This window comes from Lissotriton vulgaris, chromosome 11, assembly GCF_964263255.1.
Source record: "Lissotriton vulgaris chromosome 11, aLisVul1.2, whole genome shotgun sequence".
Lineage (NCBI taxonomy): Eukaryota > Metazoa > Chordata > Amphibia > Caudata > Salamandridae > Lissotriton > Lissotriton vulgaris.
Window position 1 is genome coordinate 863,458,738 of NC_141699.1, and position 19,053 is coordinate 863,477,790.

At 52.7% G+C, this 19,053-nt stretch overlaps 1 protein-coding gene across 1 annotated transcript in view; it reads left to right on the top strand.

Moving 5' to 3' along the window:
• Nucleotides 1-648: 648 nt before the first annotated feature.
• STK25 (serine/threonine kinase 25) overlaps nt 649-19,053 on the top strand; it is a 444,535-nt gene continuing 426,130 nt past the window's right edge. Inside the window, exon 1 of the mRNA XM_086944010.1 lies at nt 649-805. Coding sequence (XP_086800136.1) covers nt 776-805 — 30 coding nt within the window. The 5' untranslated portion in view covers nt 649-775. The remainder of the gene's footprint in view (nt 806-19,053) is intronic.

A 19,053-nucleotide genomic window follows, 5' to 3' on the forward strand; every position in this document is an offset into this window, starting at 1 on the left:
CTGGTAATCTCGCTGCGTCACTCACTACGTGTGTCCTACACTTAAACTTTATACTAAGTATGTGGTGGTCTTGCTTTTCCCGTTAGAGTGGCCTTGGGTGGGCTAGAATCTTCCTTGGGTGGGCTTGGCCCACCTCCTCGCCCAACCTCTAGACCAGGCTCGCTTGCAGCCTTGTACCTTCCAACAGCCACTGGAAGCAGCGAGGCCTGGCCAAGAAAGGACCCACTCTAACTGCCCGGTTGACAACACATACAGCTAAAATTGGATTTTGTGTTTTTGTACCGTTCATTTGAAGTCTCCTGTTTATGTACCACATTTCTCTTGTAACGCAACTGGCTCCAGCGCTCTGACACCTTCGGGTAATGTCAAAATGCACTATAGAAATCAAATAAATAAAAAAAAATCATCCGCAAACGAAGTACACTCCACTAAGATGAGCTTATCGTCTACCATCCTGTGAAAGACTGCTCGCTCAGTACTCAGTACTCAGTCTGTTGATATACCGAAGACGCACGTGCAGACTCCACAGCCAATAAACGATTCCGAATTTTGTGCAGCGCTTCAGGATTGGCAGGGGTGTCGCATTACGAGCTCCCCCTCCCCTCACAGATGATTTACTGAAAATGTTCAGCTATGGGATTGGCTGTCATACAACCCGGAAGTACTGTAATTCCTGACGACTATCTTCCGTTCAATGAAGGAGCAGTAGCAGGGAACGGACTTTAAGCTGCATTGACGGGCGGTCCGTGTATTTAACGGGCGATTGGTCACCTTTATGGCGAACCCGCGCGAATTCCCCACGCAGGTAATCGCACGAATCGATGCTTAAAACAATGTTATTCTCCTTAGGGCTAATAGTAGTAAGAACGCATAATTTAATGTTGTTTAATAGAGGAAATTATTAGGCTGTTTAAATCATATTGGAATATAACCGCTAATACCCAAACCAATTCAAAGTGCCCGTATCACACTCCTGTCCGATGCTGAGCACTGCAACTACTGCTATTTGTGTATAATGGGCAAAATATAGTGATTCCTCATGTTTGATCACGGAAGCCCATTCAAATGTTGTCTAGGTGCACCATGGACTGTTCTGATGTGTCAAGTGAATTTGACCTTTCTGTCACGGGCAATTTAGCATTTCATAGTTATAGACTGGCTTTGCTCAGTGCTACCGAAAGCTGTTAATGCTTGTGATGAGCCTACTGCCACATTATGCTACCCATGTAGTGATCTAAAGACGGAGGACTATAACCGAAACTCCTGAATCTCTTAAACGTGGAAGCATCAGTGCATTTTACTGGAAAAGCCCATATTAGCTAAATTAGGAGTGTGATGGTGTTTCTCTGAACACCGTTTAGCAAGAATATGAGCGGACACATGTACACATTCGCAGCAATGATCAAGGCTTCCGTGCCAAATTTGACAGTTTTACTGCATCTTGTATATGTTTTTGTATTTTATTTGTGTAGCATACATCTAGCCATGTAAGACAGTGGAGTGTATTACACAGCATAGTGAAGGTGCAATATCATGGTGTGCGCGTTAAAAAATTTATGATAGAATGTATTTTATTTCAACACTTTATTTTTAACATTTTGATCTGGCACAAATCAAATTCATCAGTTACAGACAAGCGAACTTTGGAACATACATAATCGAATATCTTGGCAGTCCGTACTTCGGTCGGCTCTAGTAAACACAAACTGAAAATACCTCAGTCAGAATCCATTAAAACACTTATCTTAACCATTGAAAGAATGTTTTAGATTAGAAAGATCACATCGAAGTCAAATGTACCGCTCATAAAGTCTTCACAGTTGGGGTTAGTTAGAGAGAACTGGGAAATCAGAATGGTGGAGGAGAGTCCCGAGTTTTTTTTTCTGAGCGGCCAGGCGGAAGAGACCAGCCTCAAGTGTGGGCAGAGTCTTGTTCTCAGACGTTGGAGGGATATTTTGAGGAGTGGCACAAGTTGATATGAACTTTGCGGCAAGGGACAGGAAGTCTCCGACGAGACGAATGGAACTGCGCCAGTCTATGATTGAAGTGAGCTGTCTTTGACGACAATGAATTCATACTTGCGTCGAGTTTCTTTTCAGGTAGGCTTCAGTCATCCAAGATTTAATAGTGTGTAGACTAAGCTAGGCTCTGACTGCTACACTCCTCCCGACCTAAGTGAATCAGTACGAAGTTACCAAAAGGAGAAACGCAAAGCTTTAAAATACATTTGAATGAATAAATCTAATATTTATGATAGTTGCTGAGACTATCCCATGATAAAACGGTGTGTCTTTCTCTTGTTGAGTTAATGCGAGATTCTGCTACACTTAGAAGATACCTAGAGCTCAGTGTACCCACTGAAAGTCATCGGTGTGTGCATGGAGGTATAAATCTCCAGAAAGAGATAGTTTGATGAATTAATCTGAATATATTAATGCAAGTCTTCAAGAAGAGGTAAGCCGATTAATGACCTTGTTTGATATGCCCAAATGGCAAGCGCGTGTTAAGAAGCGCTTGGCGATTTGCAGTGCCAGGAGATTGGTATTCCTGTTCTGAACTGTGGTCGGATGCTAGATTGATCCGTCAAAAGCGACTGTGGCTGTCTGTGTGGTGTTGGGAATGTATCATCACCTTTTATCAAGGACGGAGATAAAAAGATGGCCGAGGGGATTGGTGCCACTAGAAGGCCGTGGGGATTGGTGCCACTAGATGGCCGAGGGGATTGGTGCCACTAGATGGCCGAGGGGATTGGTGCCACTAGATGGCCGAGGGGATCGGTGCCACTAGATGGCCGAGGGGATCGGTGCCACTAGATGGCCGAGGGGATCGGTGCCACCAGATGGCCGAGGGGATCGGTGCCACCAGATGGCCGAGGGGATCGGTGCCACCAGATGGCCGAGGGGATCGGTGCGACCAGATGGCCGGGCAGAAAGGTGCGACCAGATGGTCGGGCACGAAAGGGAAGCCATCTGGTCACTCTGTGCCCCAACGAAAGAGTGAGCGGGTGCCGGGGAATTGGAGACCGGAGGCCCAGGGCCCCAGCCATGGAGGCTGCGAGGGGGACCCGACGGGCCCTCCGACCAGGGGCCCGCTGAATCCTTGACAAGCAGGGGAGGCCTGCACGGGACCGACGGACCCCTGTCCTAGGCCCTTGGTGGAGCAGCAGGCCAGGGGACGGGGCCCAGGGCCGAAGCACCCGACCCGGGGCCTGGTGGGGTCCCTGGAGGGACGCCTCCCCAGGCACTCTACACCCTGTCCCAGGCACACTGGCATGTGGCAGGAGCGAGGACAGAGCCCGAGGTGGGGAGGCCACCCTCCCTGGGGCCCTCAGGGGCCCAGGATGGAGCTCCTGAGCCCAGCCAAGCAAGGGGAGGCTCCCCGGGCACAACAGATCCTCCTCCTGGACCTTTGGCAGTGCGGCAGGCTGGGGGACAGGGCCCAGGGCCAGAACACCCAACCCGGGGCCCGGTCGGGTCCCTGGACCCAGCCGGGGCTCCCAGGCCGAGTGGCGCAGGGGAAGCCTCCCCGGGCCTGCCAGACACCATCCCGGGTATCCTGCCACGCAGCAGGACCGAGGACGGAGCCCGGTATGGGGAGGCCACACTCCCTGGGGCCCTCAGGGGTCCCGAATTGAGCTCCTGAACCCAGCCACGCATGGGGAGGCTCCCCGGGCACAACAGAACCCCGTCCTGGGCCTTTGGCAGTGCAGAAGGCTGGGGGACAGGTCCCAGGGCCGGAGCACCCGACCCGTCGCCCGGCTGGGCCCCTGAACCCAGCAGGGGCTCCCAGGCCCATAGGCGCAGGGGACGCCTCCCCAGGCACTCTACACCCTGTCCCAGGCACACTGCCATGTGGCAGGAGCGAGGACGGAGCCCGGGGTGGGGAGCCCACCCTCCCTGGGGCCCACAGGGGCCCTGGATGGAACTCCTGAACCCAGCCAAGCAAGGGGAGGCTCCCCGGGCACAACGGAACCCCCTCCTGGACCTTTGGCAGCGTGGCAGGCTGGGGGACAGGGCCCAGGGCCAGAGCACCCAACCCGGGACCCGGTCGGGCCTCTGGACCCAGCCGGGGCTCCCAGGCCGAGAGGCGCAGGGAAAGCCTCCCCGGGCCTGCCGGACACCATCCCGGGTATCCTGTCACGCAGCAGGACCGAGGACGGAGCCTGGTATGGGGAGGCCACACTCCCTGGGGCCCTCAGGGGTCCCGAATGGAGCTCCTGAACCCAGCCACGCATGGGGAGGCTCCCCGGGCACAACAGAACCCCGTCCTGGGCCTTTGGCAGTGCAGAAGGCTGGGGGACCGGTCCCAGGGCCGGAGCACCCGACCCGTGGCCCGGCTGGGCACCTGAACCCAGCCGGGGCTCCCAGGCCCATAGGCGCAGGGGAAGCCTCCCCAGGCCCTCCACACCCCGTTCCGGGCGCCCTGCCACGCAGTTGGACCAAGGACAGAGCCTGGAGTGGCGAGGCCGCCCTTCCCAGGGCCCTCGGGGGCCCCGACTGGAGCTCTTGAACTCAGCCAAGCAAGGGGAGGCTCCCCGGCCACAACAGAACCCCGTCCCAGGCCTTTGGCAGTTCGGCAGACCGGGGGACTTTGGCCCAGGGACGGAGCACCCGACCCGGGGCCCGACTGGGGCCTCGGGACCCAGCCAGGGCTCCCAGGCGCAGAGGCCTCCTCGCCGGGCCATCCGGATACCGTCCCGGGCACCCTGCCACTCGGCAGGACCAATTACGGAGCCCTGGGTGGGGAGGCCGCCCTCCCCGGGACCCCTGGATCCAGCCCATCAGGGAGAGTCTCCCTGAGCCCACCGGACCACATCCAGGGCAGCCAGCCACGCGGCAGACCCAGGGACGGACCCAGGGCTGGGGCGGCATCCTGGCCCGTCCAGCTGCCGACTGAGGACTGCAAGGCCTAGAGGGGTCCTAGAGTACCTTGTCCCTAGTATTCTGGAGGAAGGCTACCCCTCTTTCTGGGAACCTGAGCGCACAGTGTGACGGAGGGGACCCTAGGCGCGAACGTGCCTGACCTCTTGGAGCCCTTGCTGGGATCGGGGAGGCAAATGGCCCCTCATCAGACCTTCCAGGGAATCCCGGCCAACTGGTCGCCCCATTGGAAAGCATTGGGTGCGACCAGATGGCTGAGGGGGTCAGGTGCGACCAGATGGCTGGGACCGAAAGGACTCCCATCTGCCAGCCACAAGCCTTCCCGCCTGCCCACGCAGGGCTCTGGGGCTCGGGGAACCCCGGCTTTGCCTCAGGCATGGGGAGGACCACTGTAGCTCTCGGGCCCGGACGCCTGAGGGATGACTGCCCAGGACCCATGGAGCCCGTCCCAGGCACTTTACCACTCCGTTGGCCTGGAGGAGGGAGCCCCGGACGCCCGGGGGAGGACTGCCCGGGTACTATGGAGCCCATCCCGGGCACTTTGACACGCCGTTGGCCTGGAGGAGGAAGCCCCAGACGCCCGGAGGAGGACTGCCCGGGACCCATGGAGCCCGTCCTGGGCACTTTGCCATGCTGTGGGCCGTAGCCCGTCCTGGACGGAGGAGAGGTGTTGTCCAAGCATAGCCCATCTGGTCACCGGCAGAGAGCTGTGAGCCCAGGAGGGTTGTCCCGGCATACCCTGCCCCATGTAATCTGGAGGAAGGCTACCCCTCTTTCTTTGAACCTGCGCGCACAGAGTGACAGAGGGGACCCAGGGGGAGGACTGCCCGGGAACCATGGACCCCGTCCCGGGCACTTTGCCACGCCGTTGGCCTGGAGGAGGGAGCCCAGGAAGCCTGGGGGAGAACTGCCCGGGAACCATGGAGCCCGTCCTGGGCCCTCTGCCACGCTGTTGGCCTGGAGGAGGGAGCCCCAGACGCCCGGGGGAGGACTGCCCGGGAACCATGAAGCCCGTCCCGGGCACTTTGCCACCACGCCGTTGTCCTGGAGGAGGGAGCTCTGGACGCCCGGGGGAGGACTGCCCAGGACCAATGGAGCCTTTCCTGGGCACTTTGCCATGCCGTGGGCCTTAGCCCCCCAGACGAAGGAGAGGTGTTGTCTGGGCATAACCCATCTGGTCATCGGCAGAGAACCGCCAGCCTGGGAGGGGTGTCCGGGCATACCCTGCTCCTAGTAATCCGGAGGAAGGCTACCCCTCTTTCTGGGAACCCGCGCACACCATGTTACGGAAGGGACCCAGGGCGCAGAGGCGCCCGACCTCCTGGAGCCCTCGCTGGGATCGGGGAGGTGAATGGCCCTTCATCTGGACTTCCAGGGAAGCACGGCTATCTGGTCGCCCCATTGGAAAGCATTGCGTGCGATCAGATGGCCGAGACCGAAAATAACGTCAATCTGACTGTCCTGACCCTTCACGGAAGGGCTCCCGCCTGCCCTTGCAGGGCTCCGGGGCTGCAGGGCTCCGGGGGGGCTCCGAAACCCCACAGTGGGCCTCTGGCATGGGGAGGCCCGCAAGCGCGCCTGGGGCCCAGCCGCCCATGGGAGGACTGCCCTGGACCCATGGAGCCTTGCAGTTCTCCGGGGCTCTGCACCAGGGACCCTTGTCCAAGGCAGATGAACTCTTGGCAGGCCGCAGGACAGGGGCTCCCAAACCCAGGCCTCGGGGTCGGTCCCTGCTTTCCAACCCAGCCAGGCTGGGGAGATTGGAGAGCCTGTCCAGGCACGAGGAACCCCTGTCCTGGGCAAACGGACCCTCAGGACGTGCCCTCGTTTTCCACACATTCTTTCCAACATTCTGCGTAGTGTGCGTAGTGGCGCAAGGCAAACTACGCCCAGCCCTAGTTGAGAGGTGACATGCCAGTCAGTGAGTGGACTGTCAAGTGAAATCACATAAAAATGTAAAGTCAAAGTTTCCTCAGAGGCACATGTGTACCTGGGAGGAATCACCTGGAGAGGTTCTGTTGAACTTTATTTAAAAGATGTTGCAAGTTCATTAATGTGTTTCAAGGGGTTGATATTTTAGGGAGGGGGCTGTTGTGGTGGGTGGGGGAAATGTGACAACTTCTACTGGCTCACAATTCACACTTTGTGCACCCGTCCAATGCAGGTTCTGTGCATTCGCAGAAGCACAGCGTGACAAAAGTTTACAAAAATCTACTTCCTGCCCAAGATGGATGGCTGGAATATTCCTGCAGGTGCCACAGGAGTGGCATAAGGCGATGCACACCTATTCTTCCTGATAGAAAATGTTGATCTTATATGTTCTGTTACAATGTTGTTATCGCAGGCACCTTTTTAATGCACAACAGGTAAGAAAGGTCAACTGGCCCTTTTAGTCTGCAATGTTCCCAGATGTTCTAGCAACCCAACTCCCAACGTGGTCTCCGGTGTTACCCTCGTGTCTCCAAATCTCAGCGTCCTTTGAAGTAGCAGTTCTGCGGTAACACATAGCCCTTGAAGATGGCGGCCCCCTCTCACGGGGGTCTGGCTAAAGTTGGCCATATAGACAAGAGGCTATGAGGGAAGTCCCTTGGGAGGAGGAAGGACCTTCAGCCTATGTTTGTGGTACATATGTTATCCCCCCATGCCTCCACAACACTCACCGTCACCACCCGTCCAAAACCAGCTCCCAAAACTCATCTGGTTCCCTCTCACGCTTCTTTTCAGAGTGCCTTTCCTTCGTGAACGTTATAGGCCGGACTACTTGAATTATGCAATTCTGCAGCCACAACCTGTTCACCATAATTACAAAGTGTGACATATTATACTGCATACGTTTCATTTAAGCATTAAAAATGCAATAGGTCTTGCCTTTCATTAAGTTAAAGCCATTTGCTTTGCTATGCAATACCATTAGCAAAGCAAATGCCTTTAACTTAATCAAAGGCGAGACATATTGTATTTTTAATGCTTGTTTTTTCTTGTATCTTGGGATTTTGAGGCGAGATGCCCCTTTAGAGCGGAGGTTCCTTTGTTGAATGTGTTTGGTCATTTTATTCCGGATGAAGAGCGGTCCCATTACATGTATTGCTTTGTGGGTGATACAAAGTAGCTTGAACGTGGATCTTCTGACAACCAGTAACCTATGCAGGGCTTTCAAGGCAGGTGAAATATGGTCTTGTGGTTTGATATGCAAGAGTAGTCTGGTAGCCGAGTTCTGAATCTGTGGTAGTCTTTTCATGGTTGTTAAAGGTGATGTGGTAGAGGCTTTTGGCGTAATCAAGTTTGGATAGAATAAGGGAGATGGTAGCTTGGACCTTGTGTGGAAATCCCAAATGAGGGAAAATTAGTCGCAGCGTTTTATAGTGACAAAGCTTGATCTTGCTAGTTTGTCCACTTGAGCATTTATCGATAGCTTGGAGTCCATGGTCATTCCAAGGTTTCTTACTTCCTTCAATACTTAAGGCGGTGATCCCAGTCAATCAGGCCAGGCGGCAAGCGGGTCATAATGTTTCCAATCGCCACATGTGAGTATTTCTGTTTTGGAAGCATTCAATTTGAGATGGCTCCAAGTCATCCACGGCTCTGAGACATGAAAATTGGGGATTTTCAAATGTCTTTGGGGCAATCCAGTTGAAGAAGTATTTACATGTCATCTGCATAGTTATAGCACGTGAGGTGAAATTGATTGATCAGTACTGGTAATTACTTCATGTAGATGTTGAAAAGCATGGGAGAGATGATAGAGCCTTGAGGTACCCCTGCTTTTGTGGAGTATGGTTTGGACGAGAAAGATGGGGTATGGATGATATTAGTTCTGTTTCGACAGTAGGACACTGTCCAGTCCAGAGCAGTTCCCTCTATGCCGGCTTCATAGAGTCTTTGTTTCAGAGTGTCATGACCAACCGTGTCAAAGGCAGCCGAGCGGTCCAAGAGAAGTAGTGCAGCTACCCAGGAGCGGTCTGCTGTATTCTTCAGGTCATCCCAGCTGGCAAGGAGGGCAGATTCAGTACCTCTTCCTGGACGTAATCCTGTTTGGAAGTCTGAAAGTATGTCATTCTCTTCAATGAATTGTGACATCTGGGAGAACGCTGCTCTTTCTGTCAGTTTGCACAGGAATGGTCAATTTGTAATGGGTCTGTAGTTGTCAGGGTTCAGCGGGTCCAAGTTTGTTTTCTTCACTAAAGGACGTATGTGTGACTTTTTGAGATCTTCTGGAAATATTCCGGTAGATAAGGAATCGTTGATGATTCTTCTTACTGAAGTGGCAGCAGAGGTTGTTAAAAAGTGAGAAGTGGCAGAAGGTAAAAAAGTTATGAGACTACCTTGAGAGCTCAGGGAAACATGAGCTACAGGGCCTCAATTGTTTGGTGTGGGGTTGATTGCCTTTGATGTCCCTGGGTTGTCATACTGTAAATCTACAAACTGGGCCTAGTGCAACCCTTGACTGTCAATGGCAGTATGTCAAGCATAACAACACAATGAAGCACCCCTGGGTCTAAAGTGAAATGGGAAGGAGTGCGGGGTAATCCCTTTTAGGGACGGTATCCCTCACACACCAGTGGAAGGCATGTTTCATCATTGGGTACCTCCTCGCATTGCGAACCTAGTCACAGTGCGGGCTACATCCCCTCTCTGAGAAGGAGGAGCTAGGGGATGGGATGTTTTTGTAGTATGGTCTACCCAAAATCCTGCTTATGCGATGATTTGAACTAACCTTCAACAGACTTCAACCAAGGTGCCAGCGTACTTTGGACAGTTCAGAAATTGGCACATTTTACTAGTAGGTCTTTAAAATTGTGTTAAATATACATAGTGGGGTTGTGTTCCATCCTGATGAGAATTTCTCTTTCTCATCAGCTATTGGCTGTTTGTTATATATTCCCACATCCTGTAATGTGCAATACCTTACGGGGGTCTCATTGAGCAAATCAGGGCGGTGCTGAATCAGGTGTGCCTGGTAATATCCTTCCTTATGGGGGCGTGGCTTCGTGTACCTAGATGGCGGTCGCACTCTAAGAGTGCTCTGGACCTTCTCCGATCCGCCTTCATCTTCCTACTCCTCAAGTGTCATCCTTTCAGCAGGGGCATCTCTAACCCTAAGACACCCTCCCCGCAATAGCCTTGAGACTACTAACCACATGTGGGACCTGCAAGACTGGCGGTGGCGCACTGAGAGGCAACCTGGCTTGAACTAAGATGGCATTCTGGTGGGGTCCACAGAGGCACGCGCTGCACAGCACCGATGCCTCAGAAAGAGAAACCTCCCGTTGCAAGATTCTCCAAGTTGGCAGCTACCCCCGGCTGCGGAGCTGCCACCAGCGGGAAACCTAATCTGCGGTAACCGGCCTGCGATCGGCAGGAGACGGCGGGGGAGCGACCTAAGTCACTGCCAGCTCCAGGTGAGTGCTGGGGCCCTGCGGTGGGCGGTTCCCCCCCCCCCCCCCCCCCACCCCCCCGGACATGGACCCTACCACTGCAAACCCATGGTATAGAGTCCTACATAGAGGGAGAGTCTGGGCTTGAAAACTGTGCCTTGCCTCCCGGTAATGGCATTGATGGGGGGACGGCACCCAATGACACTGCATTCAAACTGAGACCCCTCACGGGAGTGAGGCACCACAAAGAACACAAAGGCTGCATCAGCCGCCCATTGGCAGCAGAAGAGAGCGGCACCTGGCACTCCCCAACTGGCAGACAGATATACAGAACTGAAGGCACCCAGTGGAGGGGGTTAGCAGTATTAACTGGGACAATAACTGGGGGGCACTGAGTCCTAGAATGGACCTGCGAAGCCCCCCCCCCGCCCCCTAGTTTCCACTCCAGCATGATGGGACTCATCTATTACTAGCACCCCTAACATGGAAGAAGACGGGAGTGGGTGGACTCAAAGATCCAAGCGCCCCGTTTTAGACATCCCGCCAGAACCCAGCTGAAGACCGCATGATCCCCCCCCCCCCCCCCCTCCACAGCGAAACAACCCAACGTCGCCAAAGCCTGAATGCCTAAGGACTAGGGAGACCGGGCCCGCTCGCGGCATGACCACCCAGCCATGGGAAAGGAAATGGGTACTAAACCCTCATCAAATCAGACTCGAATGGAGCACTACACAGTCAATGGCCCCGGACATGGAGAACAAACACGTAGTATGACAGCTCACTCAAATGGGGACCTGGCCACCATCCTGCAGGCCATCAAGACCTGTCGAGTCGATGGAGACAAGGATCGGAGCGGTGAGAGTAGATATGGCCCTCATTCAGCAGGATCTCTGTAATGCAACCACCCGCATCACTGAAACTGAATCCCGCATCTCTGAGGTTGAGGATAACGTCTCCACCTTGAAGACGCAAGTTATGCAGCCCCTGTCCCACACGGCTGACCTGAAGATGCCGAAAACAGATTTTGTCTCAATAATTTGTGCCTGGTGGGCCTTCCCGAGGGGACAGAACCACCGCAAATGAACACCTTCATCAAAAACTGGATCAAATCCTGGATGCCCCCAAACTCCCTGTCGACGTGGTTTGTGGTGGAGACTACCCACCAGTCGCTTGCCCCAGACCGCCATCTGGAGCCCGCACCGGCCAGTAATAGCAAAGATCCTGGATTTTAAGGACCATGAAACCATTCTTCAGGAAGCCCACTCCCGGTCAGGGCTGTTCCACAACGCGGTGAAGATCAAGATTACCCCCCCCCCCGTTTACACAAGGGAAGTGCAAGCGCCAAGAAGATCATACACCTAAGTGAAACAGAAATTGCAGGCTCTCGACCTGAAATAGACTCCTCTCCCCGGCTCGCCTCAAGGTAATAATCCAGAACAAGTAACACTTTTTGACAGCATGGACCTGGCTGACTGAGGACAGCCCAGTCTGCCCGCTGACGGGCAACCAACCCTCTGAGCCCCGGAGGGGATTACAGGTGGGAGCAATGGCGGGCACCCGTGCGAGGCACACTGGATCCTGCAGGCAGCCCAATATCCATGGCACGAACTCTCGCCTGCGAGATCCCCTTGAGGACTGAACAGATTGTCAAGATCACAGGAACTGGCGAGCCTCTGGAGGAGCGATGAGGGACCCGACCCGATACCCCAAGTGCGCTCCATGGACTCTCCAGGGGCAAGTTCCGAGGAAACCGACTTATCACACAGCCCCCGTATCTGATCTTCTGTATTAATTGCAATGATGACTTACACTGGAGGAATGTGAATCCTAAATAGAAGAAAAGTCCAACGCATGGACCTACTCCACTCTACCGTAGTTAATTACTTCATACTCCTAGTCTTTGTTCACTGTACGACAGATACTTAATTTGGATAAGTGGAGGGTGGGGTAGGATTTGGGATAGGGAATGTTCTCCCTACTATTACTTAGTTTTAGTTTCATCTGTTTCTCTGCAACACAGTGTATAATCTCCATGAAGCTTCCCTGTGCAGCCCAGATGGTGAGCATACCCCTTTGGAACAGCTGAGCACCCTGGACCTCCGACTGCATATGTCACAACCCTACCATAATATCACAGCCCTATAACGGGGCAGAACCCCTTAAAGTCCTCGTATGGAACGTTAACAGATAATTATATAAAATTAAATGGACTGCGATCTTAAAGTATGCTCAGAGGATTCACCCAGATGTCCTTTACTGCAGGAGACACACCTAATGGGAAATAGGTGCCCCTTTTTGGCGTGTCAGGGATTTGATAGGGCGTGGTATAAAGGAGCTCGCAGTATGGCGATCCTGTTGAGGCACTCCCTTCCCTTCACACTGGCCGACGCAGTAAGCGACTCTCGGGATCATTTTGTCACCCTCATAGGTACCCTCTGGGATGCACCCATCAATTTGATGTCAATATATGCTCCACCAGCAAGCCTAGACTCTACCCTTCACGCAGCGGTGGAGACATATCCTTCCTCCCCCAGGGACTGAGGGTGATTGGGAGTGACTTCAATGCTGTCCCTGACCCAGCCAAAGAAGCCACGGGCCCACCATCCTCCTGTAGGAAAACAGGGGCTAAATATCTCGGAGACTGGTCCTCCAAACTGGGCCTCTGTGACGTCTGGTGAACCTGGCATCCCAGAACAGTGCACTACACACCTACTTCGGCCTCCCACCACACCCACTCTCGCATTGACCTCATCTTCATGCCCGCCCCAAATTGTAGGTCAGTTACTGAGATCCAGATCCTGGCTCGAGGCGTATCAGATCACTCCCCGCTCCTACTGCAGATAGGGGGCCCAACGGACGCTCTATGTCCAATAAAGAGGTTGAATGCCTTGTTCCTCCAAGAACGAGAGTAAGGGCAAACAGTTGAGGGAGAACTGAAACAATACTTCCACATTAATGAGGGCACAGTCCAACTTCAGTGTACGCTGTGGAAGGCGGTAAGGCCATGATCCGCGGGTATGCCGAAGGGTTCCTCAAACACAGGCAACAGGTCCAGGACAGTCATCTCTCCCAACTGGAGGGTAGGGCCCTCCGTCTTGGAAGAACAACTGCCTTGATGAACACAGAGGCAGATCGCTGGCAGCTTCGCTTAGTGCAAGTACAGATCAGGACTATCTCTCTTGAAACTGCTAAAATGATTTGGCGGTTGTCCGCGGCACAAGTTTATGGTTGAGGCGACTAAAATGGCAAATTACTCCACTGGCTGGCCACTCATCCCGTTGCCAACCAGATAGTCCCCAATATTCGGAGCCCTCAAAGACGGGTCCTCCGCGCCCCCACTAACATGGCACAGGCCTTTGCGAGCTACTATGCAGAGCTTTACACAGTGAACCGCCCGCGTATGCCACAGACTGGCTCTGTCTTCCTGCAAAATGTCCCCCTTTTGCAACTCCCAGAGAAGGACGCAAGGGCCCTAGACAAATTGGAGAATCGATCTCAGCACTGGCTATCGGCAAGACCTCCGGGCCGGATGGGCTCCCAGCGGAATACTATGCGGCGTTCAGGAAAACTCTGATCCTGCAGCTCCACCCCCTGTTTCACGAGGTGCTTGAGAAGGGCACCGTTCCCCCGGACACTGATAAAGCCACCATTGTGGTTATACCCAGAAAGGACCCTCCTCTAGATTCATGCTCTAATTACAGGCCAATTTTGCTGATTAACACGGAGATTAAAATCTACGCTACGATCCCGGCTAAAACGGGTAATACACACCCTCGTACACCCCGACTAGTGGGGTTTCATGCCAAGTCATAGCACAAGGCACTGCTTGAGACGCCTCCACGTGGCCCTCGCCCACCGCCATCTCCTCACTCCATACTTAGCCTTAGTACTACTTAACTTTGAAAAGGCCTTTGATACAGTTGGCTGGAGCTACTTGGGAGTCTGCTGGAGAGAACGGCCCTCAGCCCTCACTATCGTAAGCTGGTGGGGGTACTGTACTCCAACCCGGCAGCCATGGTCCTTGTAAATGGGGCACTATCTAACGCCTTCCCCATCAGAAGGGGAACCCGGCACGGGAGCCCCTCTCCACACTCCTATTTGCTCTAGCGATAGAGCCTTTGGCCTGTATCATACGTGCAGATCAGTAGATAAAGGGATGGCACTGGCACGATTCCCACGAGGACAGGATTGCTCTGTATGCGGACGATGTCGTGCTCTTCTTGGCTGATCCTTACTGAGATGTCTCCATACTCTCCCATCCTTCGGGGGAGCGCCCGGCTTGCATCTCAACCCGGCCAAACCTAATCTAGTGCTGTTACATGTCTCACGCGAGTGTGTGGATTGGTAAACAATCATTCCCCTGCGGAAGCTTTCCTTTAAGTACCTCGGCATATGGGAAGGCCCTTCTCCCAGAGCTGACCTGGACCCTCAATGTTGACCAGTTACTGAAGCTTACAGGAGACAACCTCAGGCATTGGCAATCTCTTCTACTTAACCTCCTTTTTTTAAATGTAAACTTTATTTATACATTTTCACATGTAAACAATATGAATATGATCAGTCACTGTTACAGTTCGCACTTGCGAGTAGTACTTAAACGAGGCGATGGAAACAAATCATACACTTTGATATCAAAGAGTCCCGCCCGATAGCGAAGAAAAACAAAGTCCCATATTCCCGCCCAACCCTACAATGTAGGAGATTGGCCCACCAGACCAGTTGTCATCCATAACACCCAATGTACTATGGACACAAAAGCAGAATTGTAGAAAATAAATCATCAACACTAAAACATTCACTATACCATGTATCAAATGTGTTGTAAATCAACGGACCAGTTAGCCCACCCCATATGCCTTGTTTTAGTTGGATGACAGGGGGTTGTGATGTGACTCTACATATGCCTTGAATAGACCCCAGATGTCTCTGGGGCGAGATGAGGAGGGTAGAGTGGTAGCATATATCTCGCTATTTGTATTGCATGGTGCCAAACTGCCCATCCAGCTCTTCAATGTGGGGATTGACCTGCGGCCCCAATGAATAGCCACCTATCTTTTGGCCAATAATAGACTGAGGGCTGCAATCTTCCTCACCTTTTTGGGAAAATTGACCACGTAGCCCAGCAGAGCCACTTCCAGGGTGGGAATTAGGGGCAGATAATTCCGAGGCCGAGGGGCAAACGATTCGGGCTTGATCGGGAAACCAGGCAGCGCAGCGCGCAGAGCTGAATGCACCCGATTCAGTATGAAGCTGTCCATAAACGTGGCCTCTGGGAAGCAGTCAACATCCTGCACCAAGAAGGCTTGGCCATCAGGGTATAGATCTCCCAGTTTTGTATTCTCAAATTTAGTTAATGTACGCTGCACCACTTTCTCCTCTGTTATTGAGAGCCATCGGACATTAGGAAGCGGTAGTAAAGTGGAATACTATGTGGCAGTGCCGGTAACTCGCCTCAGCTTCTCCCAAGTTCAGCTAGTGGTGGACACAGTTTGAATGTCATTTGGGTCCCTGGAAACGCCCTTGGAAAGCACCGTGGATAGTGTATCGGGCAAGACAAAGTCAGATTCTGGGCGAAGAAACAGGATCCTAGCATCAGGGTAGTACCAAGCTTAGGCGTAGCTGCAATGGGCTACAAGATCGTATAAGTGGACATCTGGGACTCAGTAACCCCCTCTCTCGTAGCGGAGTGGAAGTACCTGCCACCGAATGTATGGGGGAGCATGTTTACCCCCCGTACTAATCTAATAAGGAGGGATCTTAGTGTCAGAAAAAAGCGGTTGGAGATGGAAATCAGGATGTTGTTAAAAAGATATAAAAACGTGGGTAGGACCACCATCTTAAGAATCGCAACTCTACACGCAATGGACAACGGCAACCTCAGCCAGTGCTCTATTTGCGTTTCAAGGGAGCTGATTGTTTGCCCGTAATTGAGGTGTATGATTAAAGCTGTGTCAAAGTGGAAATGAATGCCTAAGTATTTTATGGAGTCCGTTCACCACTCCAGGGGGAATTCACACTCACAGGGCTTGGTGCTGGGAGTCAAGGGGAAAATGACACTTATGCCATTTAATGCCAAGGCCTGAATACCGACCAAATCGGATTATTTCTCAAATGAGAGGTTCTGAATTGACCTGAGGCTCCCTTACATAAAGAACAGTGTCCGCATGAAGTGGAACCAGGAGCGGGCCAGTGTTAAATTGTAAGCCATGCTGTAAATGCTTTTCTTGAAAATGGCGAATTAAAGGGTCCGTAGCTAGGATGAATAAGATAGGCGAGATGGGGGGGGGGGGGGGGGGGGGGAGTCCTGCCGTGTACCCTGAGAGAGGGAGAAGGAGAGAGAGATAGAGCGTGCCATTCCGTCGGAGTCGTGCAGTGGGGCGGCAATAGAGCAAGGAGGTGGTGGCACTGAAACCCATCGGCATGCCCATTCGCTGCATGACCGACACAAAGAAGGGCCACTCCAAGGAGTCAAATGCCTTCTCCGTGTCAAGTAAGACGGCGGCAGCTGGGATATCTGGATTGATTCTGTGGAGCACTGTGAAAAGAGTCCGTAGGTTGAGCGATGTAGACCTGCGGGGGACAAAACCGAAGTGGGCAGGGGAGATAATGAATTCCATCAATTGAGACAGGTGCATTGCGATAACCTTAGCCAGGATTTTATAATCTATGTTTAATAATGACAGCGGCCTATAGGACCCACAAAGTCACTGATCTTTGCCTGGCTTGGGGAGGAGAATAATGACGGCCTCTCGCAGGGTAGGAGGAAGGATCTGGGTCTCTAGGGCCTCTGCGTATACCTCAATAAGTTGAGGTGCCAGAAAGATCTTTATATGCCTTGTAGAAGTCTCCCGTGAAACCGTCTAACCCAGGGGCAGAGGAGGATCGTAGGGCCTCAGAGGCACCCAGTATGTCTGCTTTGGAGATTGACTCTGCTAGCAAATCTTCCGGAATGTTTGGCAATGCAGACACCCCTAATGAATCCCTCCCACAGGACAGCCCAGATGTCTACAGAGCCGGTATTAATAGCGAAGTATTCTTCAATGGTTTCCAGCACTTCATTGTTAAACAGATCATCAAGGAGGGCACGGCTGGGAAAGTGCCATTGGCACTCAAACCCCTCTGGTCGGGGTATACGAAGGTGAAGTAGTACGGGAGAGTGGTCAGAGTATGTTCTCGGGAGTGTCGTGAGCGAATGGAACCAACAGGAGACACCCGGGGAAATCGGCCAGTAGTCGATGCTAGTCCATGTGTTGTATTGGCCAGCATAGTGCGTGTATTCAGTGTGGGTGGGGTTGCGTTTGCGCCATATGTCCAGAAAGGAAAGGTGATCATAAAGGTCCAATAATGCCCGGTATGCGTTGGGTTTGAGGTCGGGAGAAGTGGGCGTGCTGTCTAATACGGGGTTGGGAAGCAGATTGAAATCTCTCCCCACAAGAAAAGACATGGGACCCAACTTCGCAAGTTGCGAATAGAGAGCGTGGAAGAAAATCAGGGGAGTCGGTGTTCAGGGCGTAGATGCAGACTAGGGCGACCTTGTGTCCCAATATTGACCCAACTGCAATGATGTATCTACCCTTGTTGTCAGTCACTATCGAGCTGGGGCTGAAGGGGAGTCTTTTATGTACGAGAATGGCTGTGCCCCTGCCATAGTTGCTATAGTTGGTGAAATACCTATGTTAACCCCAGCTAGAAGCAAAGCGGTGGAATCTGATCTGGGTAAATGCGTCTCCTGTGGGAAGGCAATATCAATGTTATGGTGGAGTAAATAATGAAGGACATGTCTTTTCTTAGGGTTATCATTGAGGCCCCAAATATTACACAACATTAAAGAGAGACTGGAGGGACCCACCACATTACCTAGCTGGGCCATTTTAAAGGTGTAACATGCATGACAACTGAGGATGGTTCCAAGTGAACAGTTTCTGTGACAGTGGACAGCCTTAGGAAAATACAACTATTACGTGAGAGCAATAATACCCCCCATCCCCCAGCCAACATTAGCAGTAGAATAGAAAGTACCAATCAACTGAACAGTGGAGCGATTAAAAAAAACAAAAGTGGTACATCCAGAAAACGTAAAACCCAAACAAGGTGTACACCATAAGGGGATGTGGCAACGCCACGCCAGGCACCCAGCCACTGAAGACCGTTTCGTAAGAATGTAAATCAGTATCACAAAACAGTTACATAACAATGGAAAGAGAAGTGCTTAATTTCCCAGTTCCTGAGAAAAGTTCCACGCTAGCATCAGACCCACTGTGTGGTGGAGAGTTACGATCTTGGTCTTCCACCGCCTGGTTGCTCCGCCTGCAAGTATGACAAAATTCCTGAACTTCTGTTGGACTATCAAAGATACAAGACTTACCATTGATGTCCACCCTCAGTCAAGCTGGATACAACATACCGTATTTTAAACCAAGGTTCTTGAGGGTTGACTTAACTCCAGTGTACTTGCGGCGGGCCTCTTGCACCATGATAGTGAAGTCAGGATACAGCGATAACTTGGAGCCCTGCCAAATGGTTTAGTTCCGTTCCCTCGCAAGGCTCCGAGCTGTGTTGCGGTCCCGATAATTAATGACTCGCGCGATGATGGCCCTTGGAGGGAGTCCAGGATTGTGCCGCGACCCCAGCGAACGATGGGCCCGATCCACAGCAAAGTCAGGAGTGAAGGAGTCTTTACCAAACAGGTCAGCCAACAGCGATTCCACAAAATGTCTAGACGGACGGTGGCTGTAGATTCCATAACACCCAAAAGGCGAATATTGTTGCACCTACTGCGCGCTTCAAAATCTTCATTT